Source organism: Pleurodeles waltl, chromosome 7 (genome assembly GCF_031143425.1).
Source record: "Pleurodeles waltl isolate 20211129_DDA chromosome 7, aPleWal1.hap1.20221129, whole genome shotgun sequence".
NCBI classification, from domain to species: domain Eukaryota; kingdom Metazoa; phylum Chordata; class Amphibia; order Caudata; family Salamandridae; genus Pleurodeles; species Pleurodeles waltl.
The window spans coordinates 125,515,137-125,535,779 of record NC_090446.1 but is presented as its reverse complement, the minus strand read 5'-3'; the positions used below and the strand labels follow the sequence as shown (position 1 = coordinate 125,535,779).

Here is a 20,643-nt window from a genome sequence, read left to right as displayed (position 1 = left end):
TGTATTGTTTAAATTGAAACTTGAAATGTATTGTTTCTATTCTGGCAAGAAAGCTCAGTGAGTTAATGATTGCTGTTGTCTTCTGTTGTGACATGCATGTTGCAAGCTTGAATCTTGTTAAGACCAGCGAAGCCTTCGGCACTTCTGAGGCTGATAAATTTAATATCATTAAACTGGGTAATATTAAAACATTATTTATTACTGCTCTGGTAGGTGATGGAAACTGGGGCATGATGCACATTATTAAGAACATTATTTTGATTACTAAGCCTCCGTAAATGAGCAGACGGTGCAATGGCGTGACCTGGGGACATGGCCAACAAAACATAATACCCAGAGCCCCTGGCCAGTCTGTTTCACTTCTGCCCTAATCCTAGCACATCCTTCAAGATCCTGGCCCCCTGATTTGAGGGTAGATCCTGTGTTGCCCCTGGCGGTCCCGTGGGGCCACCAATCGGGTCTCAGAGGGGCTGCACAGAGACCAGCGGACCGTGGGCCGGTCAAGGCCTGCACATCGTGCAGCCGTGAGGGGCAGGTGGGACCTGCTTCCCTTCCTGAGGGATTACTCATGCCCACCGACTTAGGCTGACGAAAAAGGAAGAAGCAAGCTGGTAACTGCGGTGTAGATGAGAGGGGGGCCCGCTTGCTCAGGGTATCAGACGGCCGTAGGCCCATTGCTCCCCCTGGGCGGGGCTGAGCTGCTAAGGAGATCGTAGCGGCTGCTGCCTTCGTGAGGCCAGGTCTTGAGTGCCGGGGTCCAGCCTATCGTAATTTTCCTCCGGCTTCACAGAGGGGTGGTGGCCGGCAATCAGGCGGGCTCTCGGTGTCACACACTGCTGGCAGGAACATTGGGGGCCATTCACGTGGCTGACTCCCCCATGCTGACTGCTTGGAGGAGTCTTCTGTAGGTGCAGTAGTAGTCCCAGCAAACTAGAAGACCATAAATGAGCAGGCCGGCACTTTCCTCCCAGGCGGGTGAGCGTCCCCCCTCCTGCTTTGGATATCGAAGGGGCTAACTAGCAGCGCAGGGGGTGGAGGTAGCTGAATGGCCTGGCACAGAAGGACTAGGACTTCCAGAGGGACTCTCAGCCTGGCGGCCCTACAGAGTAAAGCTGCACTCTCCAAATTGAAGCCTCTGCACAGGGCTATTGTGTTTCGCTTTCTTCCTGCAATCCCAGCTATAGTGACTGGGAGCGGGATGGAGTGAGCACCGGCTGGCTCGTGAGCAAGCACTCTGCACTAGCCCAGAAATTAAGGGGGACTCCCGACCAGTGAAAAAATGTGTCTGCTCCCTTCATGGTGGGGCATACACCGGTAAAAGGCCCAGTTAGGATGGAGGGGGATGCGCAGTCAAGCATTTTTCAGCAAGTTTGGATGCAACGTTGCCATGGGCAAAGACAAGCCTTACCGGTCTCATGTATCCAGTACCATAACACAATATACTACCCGAGGCATCCTACGCAGAGGATCATACGCCAGTTGGGGGTTCCAGGTATTGACGATCAACTGGTAGAACGAGTGGAACCCACAAAGGCCGAAATGCTAGCGGATATTCATGGAGGCAGATCAGCACTTGAACACCGTATAGATGCCATGACCATAGATGTCAACTTAATCCAGGCGGATCTCAGGAAGGTGGCCGATAAGGTCACAGCGGCGGAGTCCAACATTTCCGAGCTTGTGACCCAAATGAAGTCCCTTAAACAATAAATGGCCCAGATGAAGACGGACGCTCTGGAACTGGAGTGCTGGGCAGAGGGCGCTGAAGGGCCGCTCGTGGCGAAACAATATTAGGGTTCTGGGGTTCCCACAGAAAGTGGAAGACCCCTCCACCGAGCAGTTTCTGGAAAACTGGATCCAAATCAAACTGAAACCACGGGGCCTTTCAGACATTTTCGTGGTGGGGAGAGAGCGCACAGGGCGCTGGTGCCCACTCTGCCCCCGGGAGCCCTGCCACGGGCAGTAATTGCAAAATTGTTAAACTACAGGGATATTGACTGCATCCTCAGGGCTGCCAGGGAGCAGTCAGTTCCCCCTCATGAGAATAATGATATTGTCATCTATCCTGACTACACCAAACAAGTCTAAGAACAGCGGAAAACATTTACAGGGTTTGCCAAAAACTGTGTGACATGCAACTATTTTATATGCTGCTATACCCCGCCAAGTTGTCATCTTCGAAGAGAAGACTCACTTTTTCGATTACCCAAAGGAGGCGTGGAGCTGGCTGGAACTGCGGGGGAGTGATCCTGGTACACCTGCAGGTCGCAACAGGGGTCGGGTCTTGAGGAAGCAACTTGCGAATGCAGGCAATGAGAGACAGTCCTAACACCCCTCCACCCCCTCCCCGCATATGGAGGGTGGCTATATCCAAAGATGGAACTATGCTGCTAGATGAGACACCTCCCTCCGAGGGGGATCATGTGAGACCCTGCACACGGAGGTATCTCACGGGGCAGGGACCCAAGCGACTTTCATGACACACACCCGGAATGAGGACTAATCTACAAAAATACTGGTTACCTCTCTGGGGTGAGGGGGGAGTAGGGGGTCTAAATTTCCAATACGACTGGGAGCTGGAGCTCCACACTTTGTGACAGCAGGAATCGAAAAGGTATTGGTAAGATGACCTGTGGCCCTGCAGACTCTCATCCGCGATTGACGGTTGGGTAAACAGATATGAGGCTAAATTTAGACCCATGGTCACAAGCGGAGGGGGCAGATTTTGGTGTGGGCCCTGGCCAGCTGGAAGTGATGTTTGTTACAAAAGTTTGCGGTGCCTGTTGAGCAGGCTGGGAGGTTTCGCAAATCTTGGTGCACAAATAAGGGGGACACCTATTAGACCAGATTTGTCAATATCAGTCTGTGGGAGGGGGGAAGGAGTTGGGAATGTTCTTTTGGATTTGTGGTTTCTGCACATAGCAGATTTCAGGCCACCATGGGGTGGGGGACATATTCACCTATGATTATTCCAAGGAATGGCTGGGGTGGACATAAGGATGATGACCTGGTTGGTATATGCAGGGCCTGTGGACCTACATTAAGTGATACAGGGTCCTGCCTTTCTTGAATCAGCACAAAATAAATATAGCGGTTCTCCAGGAGACGCACCTTACTGACACAGCAGCCCAGCTCATGGCAAAAAAATGGCAGGGCCAACTTTATCATTATTTCTATTCCTCTTATGCCAGGGGAACACTAATCTGGGTGACGCCACCGGTCCTGTTCTGTCTTCCCTTCCATCCACATCCGTATCTGAATAAGTATGTCCTCTTGCCGGGCACCTTCTATGGTACTATGACCACTATACTTAATACTTACACCCCAAACAATGATGACCCAGGTTTTTTTTCGCATTATACAGGACATAATGGTACAATACACAGGTCCCCCAGTATTGTTGCTCGGTCCCCCAGTATTGTTGCTCGGTGACTTCAGTTGTCTACTGGATCCTGTCCGGGATCGATCATTGCCAAGGCCAGGCACAAAACCACACACCAACAGAACTACAGGAGGTGATGCAAAACATAGATCTCACTGATGTATGGAGATCACACCACCCTGAGCAGATAGCATTCACCTGTCACTCTCCCACCCTTAATGCATATAGCTATCTTGACAGAGTCCTGGTAGGTGGGATTCTACATCTTGAGAATCTGAAAATTAATCACCTGGCAAGACACCATACCCCAGTCACTTATCATTTCTCATGGGGGAGGACCCAGTAAGGCCGTAGGTTATGGCGATAATCCTATGGATATCTGGGAGGGGAGGGAGGCCCTGTCAGGGGCAGTCACGGAATACCTGGAAGATAACGGGGGATCCCCAGCTCATAGGGCTACGGAATGGGAAGCCTTAAAGGTGGTGGTCAGGGGAGCATGTATGGGCCGAACATACGGGGTACGCAGACAGTTAGAATCCAAATTACAGGGGGAAGAAGCTGACCTTGCACGAACCAAGACTACTGTACACATAAATCAGGACGCACAACATAGGGAACAGCAAATAAAACGCAGAATAAAAGATATATGGGACAGCCTCGACAAATATAACCTTAACCGTTATAGGCAGAGGCTTCATCATGAAGTGGGCAAGCTAGAAATATTATTGGCCTGGATTCTCCGAAGGGAAACAGCTTCAACACAGATACTACACTTGCGGTTGCCAGACTGCTAGAGAGCCACAAAAAGGACAGACGTTGCCCGGGTATACAAGGCAGACTGTAGAGTTCAGGCACAAGAATAGGTCTCCTTCCTAGAAAAGTTTGATATCTCCAAGCTCCCCCTCCTACCGGCCGAAGAGATGGAACCCCACTGTGTCTCGAAGACGGTCTTGATGGAGCTCCAATGTGCTAAGGCTCTGGGGAGTGATGATCTACCTCCAGAGTTTTATCAAGCGTACTCCACCCCACTAACGTAAAAATAGCTTGAGGTCTTTCTCGAGGCTCAGGTCAAGGAATCACTCCTCAAGCCCCCCCCACCCCACCCAAAAGAGGGAGGGAGACATCTGAAAGTTACTGAAACCGAGCAGTTCCCAGGAAGATCCCTCAGCCTACAGACCCATCACCATTATGAATACAGACATAAGAATACTGTGCAAATTGCTGGCAACACAGCTGAATCCATATATAATACAGCTGATACATGAAAAAACAGTGCAGCATTATCCCGGGCGGAACACCAACATCAGCCTCAGAAGACTACTGCGTATCATGTCTGAGGTCGGAGATTCAAAGGACGAGCTAGTTCTGGTCTCGATAGACCTAGAAAAAGCTTTTAATAGTGTAGACTGGGGGTAAAGGCTTCAGGTTCCAAGGGTCATGGGATTCAGTCCCCAATACTGTTGATGGGTACGTTTACTTTACACTAACCCCCAATCGAGGATCTGAACAGGGGGCATAAGCTTGGAAGAGCGGACTCTGGGACGGGGCACGAGTCAAGGATGCCCTTTATCACCACTAATATTTGTTGTTGCTATTGAGTCCTTAACCATTTGGGTCCGTGCTGAGTTGCGGCATCGGGGTATCCAGGTTTGAGACAGGCAGCATGTAGTCTCCTTGTATGCTGATGTTGCCAAGTATTATTCGTCCTCGCCTCGGTGCCCCAGCTGTTAGAGCTGTTGGAGAAGTTTGGGAGCCTTTATGGCCTCCTTACAACAGTGGCAAATCCCTAATTTATCCACTGGTGAGAGCGCCAGAGGAGGACCTGCCGAATTTTGGCCTCCAATGGGAGTTAGACAATTTGAAATGTTTGGGCATTAGGGTGGCACACTCGAAAGACATTTAACGGAGTTTAAACATCGATAGGATCCTTGCAGGTCTCAGTTCGTCCATAGTATTCTGGAGCACCCTGCCTCTGTCGTTGATAGGGAGATTAGCCATCTCAAAGATGGTGATGCTCCCTAGGTGCCTCTACACACTGCAAAACTCATTGTGCCCAATACCAGTTAGGGTCTTTAAGCAACTGGACACCATGCTGGTCTGACTCCTTTGGGGGGGGGGGGTAGAAGTAGTAGGGTGGCACTTCTGACTCTAAAAAGAGCTTATGAGGATGGGGGCCTGGATGTACAGAGTTTTGACTTGCAGTACTATGCCACGCAGTTGAAACACCTACTGGCAGCCAGGGTCCCAGCGGGTTGATTTCCTGAAATCCTTGTGGAAGGGGCCAGTGCCCCATCCACAGTCCCCCAGCCGGTACGTGCCACAGCATCCGTTTGGCAAAGTTTTGCACAAAAGATGCTGAGAAGGGCTCCATTTCATAAGGATCTTCCAATCTGGATAGTAAAGCTGGTCATGGAGAGTGTCTCGTTCCGGGATTGGATGGAGTGAGTGTGTGACACATTAGGAGACATGTACCCTCGGAACAAATTCATTATCTTTGAGGAGGCATGTGCCACATTTGAGCTGGGACAAGGGCATTCTCTGCACCACACAAGATTGTCAAACATTGTGTGAGCTGCATGGCCCACTTTCCCGATGCACCAAACAAGACACGTACATTGGGGATCCTGTGGTCTTGTTGGTCGAGTTATCACCTAATTACCTTACTGTACAAAGCCATGAGGGAGGACAGAGCAGCACACACACCTAGCTCTAGAGCAGGATGAAAGAATGATCTGGAGGAGCGGTTGGGGGAGTAGAAAGGTCACACATTAATTCTGTCACACATACAGAATCCCGCAATGCGTGCTTCAATCTAGTTCATTTTAACTTCTTCCACCAGACGTACCTAACCACCAGGGATCTCCACAAATTGTCTACCACAAGTCAGGACAGCTGCCTAAGGTATGGGAGAGACAGCACTGGTTTTGTTTACATTTGGCATGGGAATGTAGGGAAGCACAGAGCTATTCGGAACAAGTGATTTCTTGAATAAATAGAACTGTGGGCATCCCAATTCACGCTTCGCCAGCCAGTTGCCTCCTGGGGATTGTCGGGGGTCCAAAGGACAAAAAAAAATGGCATACAGACTTCTGCAGTTAGCGCTAGTGCTTGCAAAACGAAGAATTGGCATCTGATGGATGGGTACAAGTGCACCAACGATGACACAATGGTTGGGAGATGTGAAGGAATGGGTGCTAGTAGAAGAAATACATATCAAGCTAGCCAGACCGGACGATATGGCGGGGAGGACCTGAACCCTTGGTGAGCGACTCCTTAACCTGATGCCTCAGACGGGGATTCCGCTTTGGATAGTATGGCAGATGACTCGGGCTAAATATGGCTTAGGGGTTAGAGGGTCATCATGTGCACAACACGGTGGCTTGCCAATACAGATAGACACCATATTACAGGCATTACCCTCCTCTTATGACACAGCCTGTAATTGTTGGTGGGGTATCGCTTCCCAGGTGCATATTATGTATAAACCCAAAAGTATAAATACTGAACTACCTTACCTAGCTTTGTGTTTTTGTTTTGCTATTGACTGAAACATTGAAAAATAAAGCTTATAAAAAATATCCTACAGTACATCTATTATACATGCATACAACTCCAAAACTTTCTGACTTCCCCCAGTGGTTGATGTCTTGGGAGGTGTGGACAGAGGAAACTTTCTTTCACATCTTATCGAAGTGCTGCTTGGAAGGGACTTCTGGGAAAAAGTTACAAACCACATACCCAAAATCTTGGAAACCCTAGTGTAATTTTATTTTAAAAGTGCCATACATGACATTTGGGTTTACATGCTGGGAGTGTTGATGCCTTATACGAATGCAGGTTACTATTGTCCCAGCATACTTTAATATCCCAAACATATAAACCAAATTTAGAGAGACTTAAATAAGTTATGGTCCAGCGCGCACACACTCTCCCTAGATATAACACTAAACCATTAAGTGTGCACTTGCAGGGTAAAGGTGTGGGCTACTACATTCAGTGCATAGACCTCTAGAGGGCGTACAAAGCACAAACCCTCACCTACCAAAAGGATGCATGCTTCATCATTGAGCTGGGCTCCTCATTGGGCTGGTGCTGCAATGCCAACGGGCCCAGCAAAACGGTTCTTTGCAGGAGATCTTTTTCTGATGCCTTGAGGTCTAGAATAGTGAGACATAGTGTCTTCCAGAGTACATGTATGGAGGGGAAGGGATAGATAATTCTAGGTAGTGGTGATTAAAACTGACTAAAGGTTCCCTGTCAATTTACTTTATTCTTGGTGCCTCTGTCAATAATTAATAACAAATGGAATATCCAGGATAATAATACTCTTTATTTTCCAAAAATGGTCGTCAACATGTTTCTTGCCCTAATTATGTCATAACCTTTTATCAATGGCAATTCACCAGGACCTGTTACTCCACGTGGTCTACTTGTGATGGGTAATCGGGTTGACACATTCGTGTGCTCACACCTGAGATTGATCAAAATCGGTGTTAAAAACAGATCAGTTTTTTTATGCATTAGGAGCATTATCATCTTGGATATTCCCTTTGTTTTTAATCGTTGAGAGATCTCAAAGGTACACTGAATTGGCAGGGAATCTTTAGCCAGTTTTAATCACCCCTACCTACCCAGTCCCCTCCATACATGTATTCTGGAGAACACTAGGACCTCGAGGCATCACAAAACGGTCTCCGACGAAGAGGTTCTTCGTGTAGCTTGTTGGGCACTGGAGCACAGCCTGATGATGAAGTATGCCACCTTTTAGTGGGTAAATGCTTGTGCTTCAAAGAAAAGATGTGACTAAAGTTGAGAGTGCATCATTTTGCTTTGACAAATCATTATAGTGTTTTTGAGCGATTGAGAGGCCTATCATCAAGACCTTCTAGAATACATAAAGCAGTACTATTGTAGCACACTTTACATACTCTTCCTTGCCTTTGTAAAATAGCCCTAAAACATCTAAAATATGAATATTACGGGAATAATCCAATACAAGTGGTACAAAATGAAAGGACTGTTCCTTCTTTGCTCTTTTCTAAGGACTAAGGACTTGGACATTTCAGGGCTGATTCACAAAGACATGTAGAAGTACATAGAAGGGTAATCATGTAATACTACCTTTTTAAGCCTCCTAAATCCATTTGTGAACCTGTCTCTTCGTTTCAAGCAGCTCATTGCAACCCATTTTCCACTGTTGGACAAGTGGATTTTCAGGGCCTAGTGTTGATTTTTCATGTAGGAGAACCAATGATGGAGTTGATTGTTGCCAGTGTATATCAGTCACCCTAGGTCGATTTTATTTAGCATTTTAATGCAGATACACCTGATTCAGAAGTTGGACAGAATAGTGCCATCTTAACAAATTCAACATTTGTTTTATTGACTTTTGATCATTGTTGCTAAATCTTTTGGAAAGAGGCTGACTGGCCCACATGAAGAGGCAGGAAGGGTTGCCTTCAGTTAGGCAAGAGCTTGTTACTGTCTCTATCTATGGGTTCTTTGGAAGTATCAAATTGTTGGAGAAATGTTCTATTTCTGTTATATACAGGCATATCTGAGTTTGGAATAACTATGATCTAGTGAAAATTAGTAACCAGAGTAGCAAATCTTCAAAATCATTAAAGGAAGAGTAGGGCATGCATGGATTCAAGCTTATACCCACCTTAGTGCACACTGATTATTTTCTAGCTGTGACCTTCGTTTCAATCCCTACCTCTCCACGTTACCACAGTCTATAATCCTGGTTCAATAATTCTTGCTTCCTGCATTTTAGTGCTAATATCTAAACATTGGGAACTTCTTTTAAACACTGCCACATAATTAAAGTAGAGGCACTTGAATTATGCAGCACAGGAGGACCAAATTATGCTCTAAGGTTGACTAAATCATGCAGCAATGAAAACCAAATTATCCAGTGTATTGTGACACACTTTTTGATAGTATTGTTACTACATATTAACACTGCCTGGATAAAGGTGTTACCTGATTGGTACCATTATAACACACAACTTCAGTCATAGACAATTGAAAGATGACCAGTTAACCTTTTGAAAATGGCCTTTCACTGCGCAGGAACAAGTGTTCCCATGTTTTAAGTAACAATTCACCCGTCTAAACTAGAAATATTTTTTCTTTAGTTAAAATCTGCAGATTATGCAGGTGATGGATTAGGTAGCAATGTCTCTAATCCGTAATTATACGGAAAACGCTGGGGTGGCAAAATTGCATAATTCAAACGGCCCTGTACCTAAGTATATACAATCAGTAAGTGAACCAAAAATTAGCCAAAGACAGAGCTCATGTGCTTCATTAAAAAAGTATGTTTGTTAGTTTTATGTAAATCGTATTCTTCACTGTGTGATTACTAATCCTTGGAAAACATATAGCCATTATTTTTATATATATATATATATACATACACCTGGCAGCTCAGACCAAACTGTAACATTTAACAAAAAATCATGACAAAACTAGCATTCAAAATCGTTTATGGTATGCATTATTTCTCCCACTGATATTAGTACTCTGTTCTTATTTTCTCACCCTAGAATGAGTCCTCGGCTTACATACACCAGGGCCCTTTTGCTCCTTGTCAGCCTTGGTACTACAGTTAGGTTGCCTTTCTCATCATTTTTTTTTTTTTTCTCCTATTCAGACCCACCGGTATTCATCAAATTTGAGTTTTTTTTTTCCTTAGGGCTCGGCTAGATTGAGCTTGATCTGTCTCTTAGAGACATGGTGTATATACTTTGTGGGCTACAGCCCACCCATTGCTTCCCAATTGCTGGCTCCATCATCACTCTCATATTCTTTCTCCCCATTTGTCCATGGCATGCATGCATTATGCCTCTTCCTTTGTGTAGCCCTCCTGAAGAGAAGGGACCAAGTACTATATCAATCCACTGGTCACCATTTTAGCATCTGTTTTAGGAACTCATTTTTTATTTGGGGATGAGCAATTCACAGGAGTATGTGTTTTGCTCTTGAGCTCCTTTGTAAATAGGCCTGTAAATCTTGTTCTTATCTCCTAGCATTTGCTGTGCATTCAAAGACCAATCTCAAAGACTGTTTTCAGAGGGTGCCTGTTTACTTTTCTTTGCATGATTTCAAATGGGACTCAAGAACATACTCGGCTGCTCGCTCATTTTGCACACAGTAAGAGAAGGCTGTGCACTCTCTTTTTATTTTTTTGTTTAGATTTGTGTGCATGCTTTGTTAATGAGCAATTGCTTGTTTCCATGTCGGTATCCCCGGCTGTTTGTTTAACCCTGAATTCCCCTCGGCAGCTGCCCTGTTGGACTATTTGTGCTATACTTTGCACTGACTTTGTTAAAAATAATTTTGCTTCTTCGAAATATTTTCAGATAATTTTTATGTAAATTAAGTTGTAACAAATGTGCATTTGAATTTTTATGTGATCAATTTACTTTACATTCGAGGAACAGCAGTCATTTACACATAAAACAACCATTAAAGGTTATCACGAGAGCCATTGCTTATTAAATTATTCCTCTTTTCAGAATTTCCATTGACTGCCAAACACTAGCATCTAGTCGCCCAGTAAGGAATGTTGAGACAACACAGCAAAAGTTGGAACAAGCAGTAGCAAAGGTAATAGGCCTCAGCTCAGGAGAAAAAGTAAGATGAAGTGGCCAGTGCTGCCCGCTTCATAGCACTTTTTAAAACGATCCTGTTAGCCATCCCCCATCTGATTTTCAAAGCCAATATGTCTCCCGTAGGTGAGACCTGTTGGCTTTGCCAATGCTTGTTTTTTGTTTATAGCACAGACTCGATCTGAGGGGCACTGGAGCGCCAGTTATATTACACAAGGACATATTCATTTTATTTTTATGGATGCGCTATACTTTGCAGACTTTTTAGTAAATGTTTCCGTAATAAACAAGAAATGCAAAAATGGCATGCTTTTCAGTTGCACTTAGCAAACAGCAAGATAACTGCGTGTTGAGGAATGTGAACTGCAGCCAAGATTCTACTGTGGTGCCTCTAAAGGGTGGGAGACTGAGAAAACAATCTTTTAAAAAAACACAACCACCATCATACTTGGGTTTTGTGGCAGGACTGCTAGGTTATGTTTTGAAATTGTGTTATAGACACGGGACAGCGATTCGCCCCACACTGCTGCAAGACCAATGCTTGAAGAGGAGGAGCAGTAGAGAGGCCATTTCTGAAACTGTGATAATTAATATTAGCTCTTGCTTATAGGATTATCATTCAAAGCAACTTAAGGCATATTAACAATATTTGGTGGATTAGATAGCAAACCTAACCGACGGCATGAACAAATAAAAAAACTGTAGGGGCTAATTGTAAGAACGTTTTGTGATTTGTAAATCAGTCACGCACGAAGCATTACACCAAATGGGCAAAAGATGCACCACAAATCAACTAAATAATGAGCTGTTATTTAGGGGCATTTTCTAATTGCAAATACCAAGTAGCAAATCACAGTTGTATGTGATAAATTCACAAGTTCTTGGGAGGAAAGTATATTCTTATAGGCGGACGATATCCTGCTATAGGTCTCGCGGCCCTCACTGACCATAGGCAGGCTCATGCAAATATTTAGAATCTTTGGCGACCATGCAAGATACACGATCAGTTGGTCCAAGTTGGTGGTATAGCTCCTGACGGGAGGGGATCCCAGCCTACCGAGAAACTGTTGGGCTCCTGTGATGACAGAATGCTTCTGCTACCTAGGAACATGTATATGGAGACCAACAGGGTCCGGCATATAGGCTAGAAAGACATCTGATGGAGCTGCGGGGACGGGGGATGGGGCCTGAGGCCCTGCTACATGATATGCGAAAGGAGCGAGGAATGCCGCCCCACATGAGGGTAGTGACCCGGGCATGGTGAGAGGCAACTAAAAACCTGGGGTGGTGGGGGGAGCTCACTGGTCTTACTCAACTGTGGCACAGCGACGATTTATCAGAGGTACAAGGCCTAGCGTGATTCCAGGGTTGGGAGATGATTGGGGTGGAGCATTGGGGGGGGGATGTGTGGAGTTGACAGGTGTTCATTGGCTTCGAGACACTCGGAGAGCAGTATGCTCTGGCACCCAGCAAACACTTTTGATACATGCAGCTTGGGCACAAGCTAAGGAGACCCATTAGGGAAGGGTAAAGTCTGCTAGATGCTTCTCCATTTGGAAGATCTCATCCTGCTGGAGCTACTTCATAGGTAGGCCGTTTCTGTAATCAAAAAAAAAAAAAGTTAATAATTCCCCTGACCCACTGGGTAATTTGAAGGAGAAATGGGTAACAGACCTGGGGCCGTTAGAGGAGGAGGAGTGGGAAGAGGCCAGAAGTAGTGCCAGGGACATAGCCATCTGGACCAGATTTAGACTGGTGCAATTAAAAATCCTTCATAGAGTATACTACCTGCGTACTATGCTATTTAAGTTTGGCAGGGCAAAAAATCCAGGCTGCTTGAGGCACTTTGTCGAAAAGGGCACATTTATGCACATACTATGGGACTGTCTTCGCATAAAAGAATACTGGACAGAAGTGGTGGGGGAGATGTCCCGTAGCACGGAGCTGGAGGTTCCGTTGGAACCCAAATGGCTAATCCTAGGAATATCGGGGGAATACACCTGGCTTATATGCACGGAAATGTGGCTTAGACTGGCAGCTGGAGTGGCAACACTTAATATTGCAAAGGCCTGGGGAAGCGCAGTTGCCCCAAGTGTGGTGGACAGGCAGAGACTGAGGCTTGTGAGAGGTAAAGTAGGGTAAACGAGGTAGGGGCTCACCCACTCGTCTGGTCAGGGAGAGGCTGAGTGAAGGGCCACAAAATGACTGTAAGATGTGCCTTCGTTAATGAGTCATGCAGTTAAGTAACTCATGTATGGACTCTCGATGCATTGCTCAAAGCAAAAATGTGAACCCTGTTTATGCATTGTTTGAGGCAAATTTGTGAACCCTGTTTATGGTTTGAAAAAACAATGAAAAAAAAAAAATACATTCACAAGTTCTAATTGATCGGAAACTTTGCATTTTGCGCTTCAAAATTACCATCTAATGTAATTGGGTGGTAACCAGGTACAAAAAAGAACAAGTATTGGCAAAGTCAATAGGGCTCGCCTATCGGTGAGCTATTGGCTTTGGCAATCGGGTGTTGATGGCTAACGGGGCGTAGGAGGTGGATAACGGATTGACTTTAAAAAAAGAGCTATAAAGTTGTCAGTGCTGGCAGCTTCATAGTGATTTTTTTTTTTTTTTCCTTATGTCTGGAGGGGGGGAAAGAATCTGCAATGGGTGGGAAAGAAACAGGTCAGTGAAAAAGAAATAGGGCAATAATGGGGGAATAAAAATAGGGAGGGTGTGATTTAGTTTAAAAAAAAAAACAAAAAAAAAAAACGGGTATTGGTCAAGACCTGCCTGGTGGCCTTCCCCAGCGGCTGCCACAAGTGGCACAAGCACAGCTTGAACCTACTACTTGGAGCCCCTTTGCACTTTCTGCATATCAAATATTGCTTGGTCCCTCAGCTGACTGCTAATCCTAGTCGCCATACGGCACCCAAGAAACTTGTGTAAACCAGTGCAAGGGAGTAGGTCTGCAAGTAGGTGGTGTGGCTGGAATTAGGGTCTTCAAGCAGCACTACTACTCCTGACGCACTATATTAGGAGGGACAGGCGTAAGGGAGGGAGGGCTTTGATGTCAAGCCAGTATGACCGCAGTAGAGCCTGTAGCTTGTCAGAAAAAGTTAACCAAGAAATGTTCTAATTTCTCAATGTGACCCTTGACCGATGAAGGTCACCACCCTCTTCTCTTCTCCCCCCCCCCCCCCCCCCCCCCCCCCATGAAGTTGAGGCAATTGATTGCCTCCCCACCACACACAAAACAGACCATGTGAAATTCATTAGGTCCCCGGTCACCCAACCTATGTAAGGGCTTATCACAGCATTACTCCATTCCCATGCTTCAGTTAACTCTAACTGCAGCTAAAAGGCAACACACAACAGAAGCATAAGTTAAAAAGCGCATAAAGACACATTCCACCAACAACCGAGGCTATAAAACATGCGTCCCGATCACTAATTTGAAATTCCAACCAAAACAGCTTAAATTTACAGTTGTCTCAATGGTTGTGGAATAAGTAATGGAAGCTACAAATACAGACTAGGCATGCGTGAATATGCAAAGAAAACAATCTTCTTGGTCCTTTATTTAACCTTAATCTTTGTTAAAAAACAAAAAAGGAAACCTTCGCATATAAAATCAGCCTCCATTAAAAAGTATATTGTGGCCAAATAAAGATGCTGCCTCCTATCAGACATCGATGCAAATAAACAAATTAAAAACAACACGGCACAGAAACTAATAATGTTGACGCCAACTGGGATGAGTCACAAGGAAGAAACCAGCCTTTGTTATTGAGGTGCAGGTGGCTAAGAGGAGGTGGAATGACTTTAAAAAGCGCTATGAAGTGATCAGTACTGACCATCTCATAGCGCTATGATAAGATGGACAGTTTCAGGGTTACGATAAAGTGCATGTTTTATTGGGTGGAATTATTTGTAAAAAATATATTTTATGTTAAAACCTTATTTAAGCACCATGGAAGAAGTTTTCCATTTTCAGGAAGGGCCTTCAGAAGGTTGGTGCTTGTATAATAAAGTGTATTGATGCAGGCGTTGTGCAAGTCAACTCTGGTGTTGCTCCCAAGTCAGACAAATATAAGATAGAATGTTAGTGGTACAAATAGTTCTCATTCCTGAGTGATACAAAGAGTCTTAATATAAGGTGTTGGTAACAAAATTGGTCTAAACTAATTCATGATGGTCGGACAAGCTTCATATCTGGCAGAAATATGATACTAAGCTTGAAGCAGGTGTTTCATTTCATAAGTCTTCACAAAAAAGCAGACAGTCACAGTAGTCCTGCCTAAATGCACATAAACAATACTGTACCCTTGTCAGCAATGCATAGAAACGCTATGAACGCAAACAACATTTAACCCTTGTGGGCAGTTTATGGAAATGACGAGAGTTTTAGCAAGAGCATAATGTTCTTGCAGTAGGCATAGCTCCTGTACTTCAGTCAAAGGGGGTGGAGGAATGATTTTTAAAAAGCGCTATCCATTTCAAGTGCTGGCCACTTTATTACTTTTTCCTTATGTTGGGGGGGGGGGGGGGTGGCAGTGTGGGTGGAAGGTGAGCAGAAACACTTTTTCTTCTTTTTTCTTTATCTTATTCTTATTCTTTTTCTTTGTCTTATTCTTTTTCTTTGTCTTTTCTTCTTCCTCCTCTTTCCCCCTCTTCTTTCTTCTTCCTCCTCTTTCCCCCTCTTCTTTCTTCTTCCTCCTCTTCCCCCTCTTCTTTCTTCTTCCTCCTCTTTCCCCCTCTTCTTTCTTCTTCCTCCTCTTTCCCCCTCTTCTTTCTTCTTCCTCCTCTTCCCCCTCTTCTTTCTTCTTCCTCCTCTTCCCCCCCTCTTCTTTCTTCTTCCTCCTCTTCCCCCCCTCTTCTTTCTTCTTCCTCCTCTTCCCCCCTCTTCTTTCTTCTTCCTCCTCTTCCCCCCTCTTCTTTCTTCTTCCTCCTCTTCCCCCTCTTCTTTCTTCTTCCTCCTCTTCCCCCCTCTTCTTTCTTCTTCCTCCTCTTCCCCCCTCTTCTTTCTTCTTCCTCCTCTTCCCCCCTCTTCTTTCTTCTTCCTCCTCTTCCCCCCTCTTCTTTCTTCTTCCTCCTCTTCCCCCCTCTTCTTTCTTCTTCCTCCTCTTCCCCCCTCTTCTTTCTTCTTCCTCCTCTTCCCCCCTCTTTTCTTCTTCCTCCTCTTCCCCCCTCTTCTTTCTTCTTCCTCCTCTTCCCCCTCTCTTCTTTCTTCTTCCTCCTCTTCCCCCCTCTCTTCTTTCTTCTTCCTCCTCTTCCCCCTCTCTTCTTTCTTCTTCCTCCTCTTCCCCCTCTCTTCTTTCTTCTTCCTCCTCTTCCCCCCTCTCTTCTTTCTTCTTCCTCCTCTTCCCCCCTCTCTTCTTTCTTCTTCCTCCTCTTCCCCCCCACCCCCCTTCTTTCTTCCTCCTCCTCCTCATAACAGTCAAAATGATTTTGTTTAGTAAAGAGAGAACATCAACAATGGGTACATCTCCCCATCCCGCAACAATTACCCTTGTGGTCCGGAATGTTCTTCCCATTTGCAGACAAAAAAAAATACCTAGCAAAGTGAGAAGAACTCCTAACAATGATTAGAAGAATTAACTTAATTTAAAACTGGCACTAGCCGAGGGGCTGGGAAGAAGGTATATATTATATATATCACCATACCAAAGCACTAGTGCCCCATCCACCTCACAACCACCAACCCAAAAGTAAGTTTGGGAATTTACAGCACTGTGGGCCTCGTCACCACTCACTCACCCAAGGCCCTCCAACACATTGTCACCCAAAACTAAGTGGGCCCTGAATGGGGCCCCAGTTCGCTCTAACCCACCTAGGGCAGAAGTGCCCACTCTTCCCCTGCATCACCACCAAAAACACCATTCTCCATCCTGCCACCCTACACCCAAAAACCATAGCTGTTAGAATTATGAGTATTATTTGAGGGCTGTAAGTACCCACCTCAAGTAATAATCACAATCCTTGTCAAGGTGAACCACTAACTAACGCTGAGCTCAGCCCCCGGTTAGCTGTGGCACAGAGCAGACAAGTTTAGCTTTGAGGCAATGTGTAACTGTAGCAAAATAAATTGCAGCTATTTATTTTGTGTGCTGCTAAATTCCCATTTTTGTGCCTCTGAAGTTGCTAATCTATGCTGCAATATCTTGGGGGTTTATCTGTTGAAAAGTCTTTTCAGTGAACAGCACTTTTCTCTTTCAGATATTGACAATGGATTCTTTACTGTGAAGTTCGACTCTTTACTGCTGAAACAGGCTGTGCTTGAAGGGGATGGGGTGATTCCACCAATGAGGTCTGATGATGCTTCCTCTTCAGGAGAGTCTGAGGACGAAGACAATGATGAGCTTGGTTTTGCCAAAGGTATGGCTCCAGCATGACGAGGAGGAGGTTGAGGAATAGAGGATTGTCAGGTTTGTAGATTGGAGCTTTGGGTCTTGTGGGAATATGGAGATTAGAAGTGTGCATGGGTGGGCAGTATAAAGTGGTAGCTTCAACGGACAGAGTGAAATTCTGGCACTAGTGGCCACTGTGAGGAGGAGGCGCCAGTGGGCAGAGTTAGGAGCAGTGAATGGTTGATAGTGCAAGATGATAACATTGGTGGGAAGCTTGAAGCTGTATTTGGCACTGTGACTGCACTTTCATGGTTTCTCTATTTCTTTTGCAGTAATAGACTCTGAATCTGCAGAGGCTGCAGACTGGGCTCCAAGTTGCAGTTCTTCCTTTGCAGGCTGGGAGGCACACACCCGTGGTATGGGCTCCAAGCTGCTAGTCCTGATGGGATACGAGTTTGGAAAAGGTGAGTGGATAGACGTAAACTTGCTGGTGGGGTACTGATGGGGGTGGGGGGCCTGTGAAAAGAAGGGGCAGTAGTGTACAAATGTTCCTGATAAAAGGAGTAAATGTTAGAGTGAATGTGTGGGAGAGAATCCAGACTTCTTAAAGGTCTTATGTAGGGAACTGTTTTCATCTACCTGCACAAGCTTGTATGGCTTTGTTAATGTTTTTAAAGATGTAGCATGGGCTGCTTTGTTGTGGTTTAAATTAAACAAGAACAAAGCGCTTTTACGTAAGCGCTGTTGACCACGCCATAGTGCTTTATTTACTTTACATTTTTGTACAGCAGCCCACATTGCTGTGCAATATGTCTAAAAGCAGTACATAGGGTTGAGGGTGGCACGCAACAAGAGGCAGCATGGTTGGGAACAAAATGTGTAGTGGAAAGAGGGCAGTGGGGTGGTCTAAAGAGGGTGATAGCAGAGGAGATATTTTATAAAGAATAGAGGATAATGGCGGAGGGGATTTAAAAAAAAGAATAGGCGCCAGGAGATGGGCAGGTTAAAAAGATCGGTTGGAGAGTGGAAGGAGGGCAGGGGTGAAGGATAGGGCCTGAAGAGTCATGCAGTCTGACTGCATGCCAAAAAAGTAAGAAACGTACCTGTAGGAGCCTGCAGCCAGTGGGAGGACACTGGCCACAGGAAGCAGTACTTGGTCCATGCTCCACTGGAGGAACAAAGATTCAAAAGCCCAGGAGGAAGCCGGAGGCAAGGAAGAGGCACTGACCAGTAGGAAGCAAAGATAGGAGAGTGATGGCGGAGTCAACCAATGGTAATTATATGTAAGTAATGGGCAGGCTCTAAGCCCCTTCTAAGATTTAAGGCACATAATGTTGCTGTTCCAGTGTGTGTTGCAATTGATGACGTAACAGAAGAGCCTATCTCAACTGTGAGGAACCAATAGCTGTGAAAATTTCACATGAATAGGTAATCTTTTCATGTACCATTGTACTTGCTGAGCCACTCCATGTATTCTTTTTTTTTAATTCTGGACACAAATTCTACCTTTTAAAGTTTGACTTTGTAAACCTGTTTCTCGTTTTGTCCCCACAAAATCCTTGATTCATTGTAGGCACAGGCATGTCTTACATACTTCAAGCATTCCCAAAATAGTGAGTAAAAAGATAATAGGGCTATGATTTAAGAATCCTGTTATTGACAGCATGCATACCTTAGAAGTCCAGATCTTTTTGGCCATTTTAGAATGCCCACTGTCAATGTAGGTCCAGGCGAACATCTAGTACATTTGAAATCTGGTTTCTTTTAGGCACAAATTGAATTGTAGCTAAAAAGAATTTCATTTTCACTTGTATTGCATAATTAAAAACAATCGGTGAACATCATGTAGCAGGTGCGAGACGTGGCAGGGAATGGTAGTATACAGGGAGTGCAGAATTATTAGGCAAGTTGTATTTTTGAGGATTAATTTTATTATTGAACAACAACCATGTTCTCAATGAACCCAAAAAACTCATTAATATCAAAACTGAATATTTTTGGAAGTAGTTTTTAGTTTGTTTTTAGTTTTAGCTATGTTAGGGGGATATCTGTGTGTGCAGGTGACTATCACTGTGCATAATTATTAGGCAACTTAACAAAAAAATATATATACCCATTTCAATTATTTTTCATTACCAGTGAAACCAATATAACATCTCAACATTCACAAATATACATTTCTGACATTCAAAAACAAAACAAAAACAAATCAGTGACCAATATAGCCACCTTTCTTTGCAAGGACACTCAAAAGCCTGCCATCCATGGATTCTGTCAGTGTTTTGATCTGTTCACCATCAACATTGCGTGCAGCAGCAACCACAGCCTCCCAGACACTGTTCAGAGAGGTGTACTGTTTTCCCTCCTTGTAAATCTCACATTTGATGATGGACCACAGGTTCTCAATGGGGTTCAGATCAGGTGAACAAGGAGGCCATGTCATTAGATTTCCTTCTTTTATACCCTTTTTTGCCAGCTACGCTGTGGAATACTTGGACGCGTGTGATGGAGCATTGTCCTGCATGAAAATCATGTTTTTCTTGAAGGATGCAGACTTCTTCCTGTACCACTGCTTGAAGAAGGTGTCTTCCAGGAACTGGCAGTAGGACTGGGAGTTGAGCTTGACTCCATCCTCAACCAGAAAAGGCCCCACAAGCTCATCTTTGATGATACCAGCCCAAACCAGTACTCCACCTCCACCTTGCTGGCGTCTGAGTCGGACTGGAGCTCTCTGCCCTTTACCAATCCAGCCACGGGCCCATCCATCTGGCCCATCAAGACTCACTCTCATTTCATCAGTCCATAAAACCTTAGAAAAATCAGTCTTGAGATATTTCTTGGCCCAGTCTTGACGTTTCAGCTTGTGTGTCTTGTTCAGTGGTGGTCGTCTTTCAGCCTTTCTTACCTTGGCCATGTCTCTGAGTATTGCACACCTTGTGCTTTTGGGCACTCCAGTGATGTTGCAGCTCTGAAATATGGCCAAACTGGTGGCAAGTGGCATCGTGGCAGCTGCACGCTTGACTTTTCTCAGTTCATGGGCAGTTATTTTGCGCCTTGGTTTTTCCACACGCTTCTTGCGACCCTGTTGACTATTTTGAATGAAACGCTTGATTGTTCGATGATCACGCTTCAGAAGCTTTGCAATTTTAAGAGTGCTGCATCCCTCTGCAAGATATCTCACTATTTTTGACTTTTCTGAGCCTGTCAAGTCCTTCTTTTGACCCATTTTGCCAAAGGAAAGGAAGTTGCCTAATAATTATGCACACCTGATATAGGGTGTTGATGTCATTAGACCACACCC

The 20,643-nt window shown here is 45.0% G+C and overlaps 1 protein-coding gene across 2 annotated transcripts in view; it reads left to right on the top strand.

The window, feature by feature from the left end:
• ZGPAT (zinc finger CCCH-type and G-patch domain containing) overlaps positions 1 to 20,643 on the top strand; it is a 56,666-nt gene that overhangs the window by 4,390 nt on the left and 31,633 nt on the right. For both annotated transcript variants that reach the window (XM_069243270.1, XM_069243271.1), the window contains exons 4-5: positions 17,212 to 17,370; positions 17,675 to 17,806. In XM_069243270.1, coding sequence (XP_069099371.1) covers positions 17,212 to 17,370; positions 17,675 to 17,806 — 291 coding nt within the window. The remainder of the gene's footprint in view (positions 1 to 17,211; positions 17,371 to 17,674; positions 17,807 to 20,643) is intronic.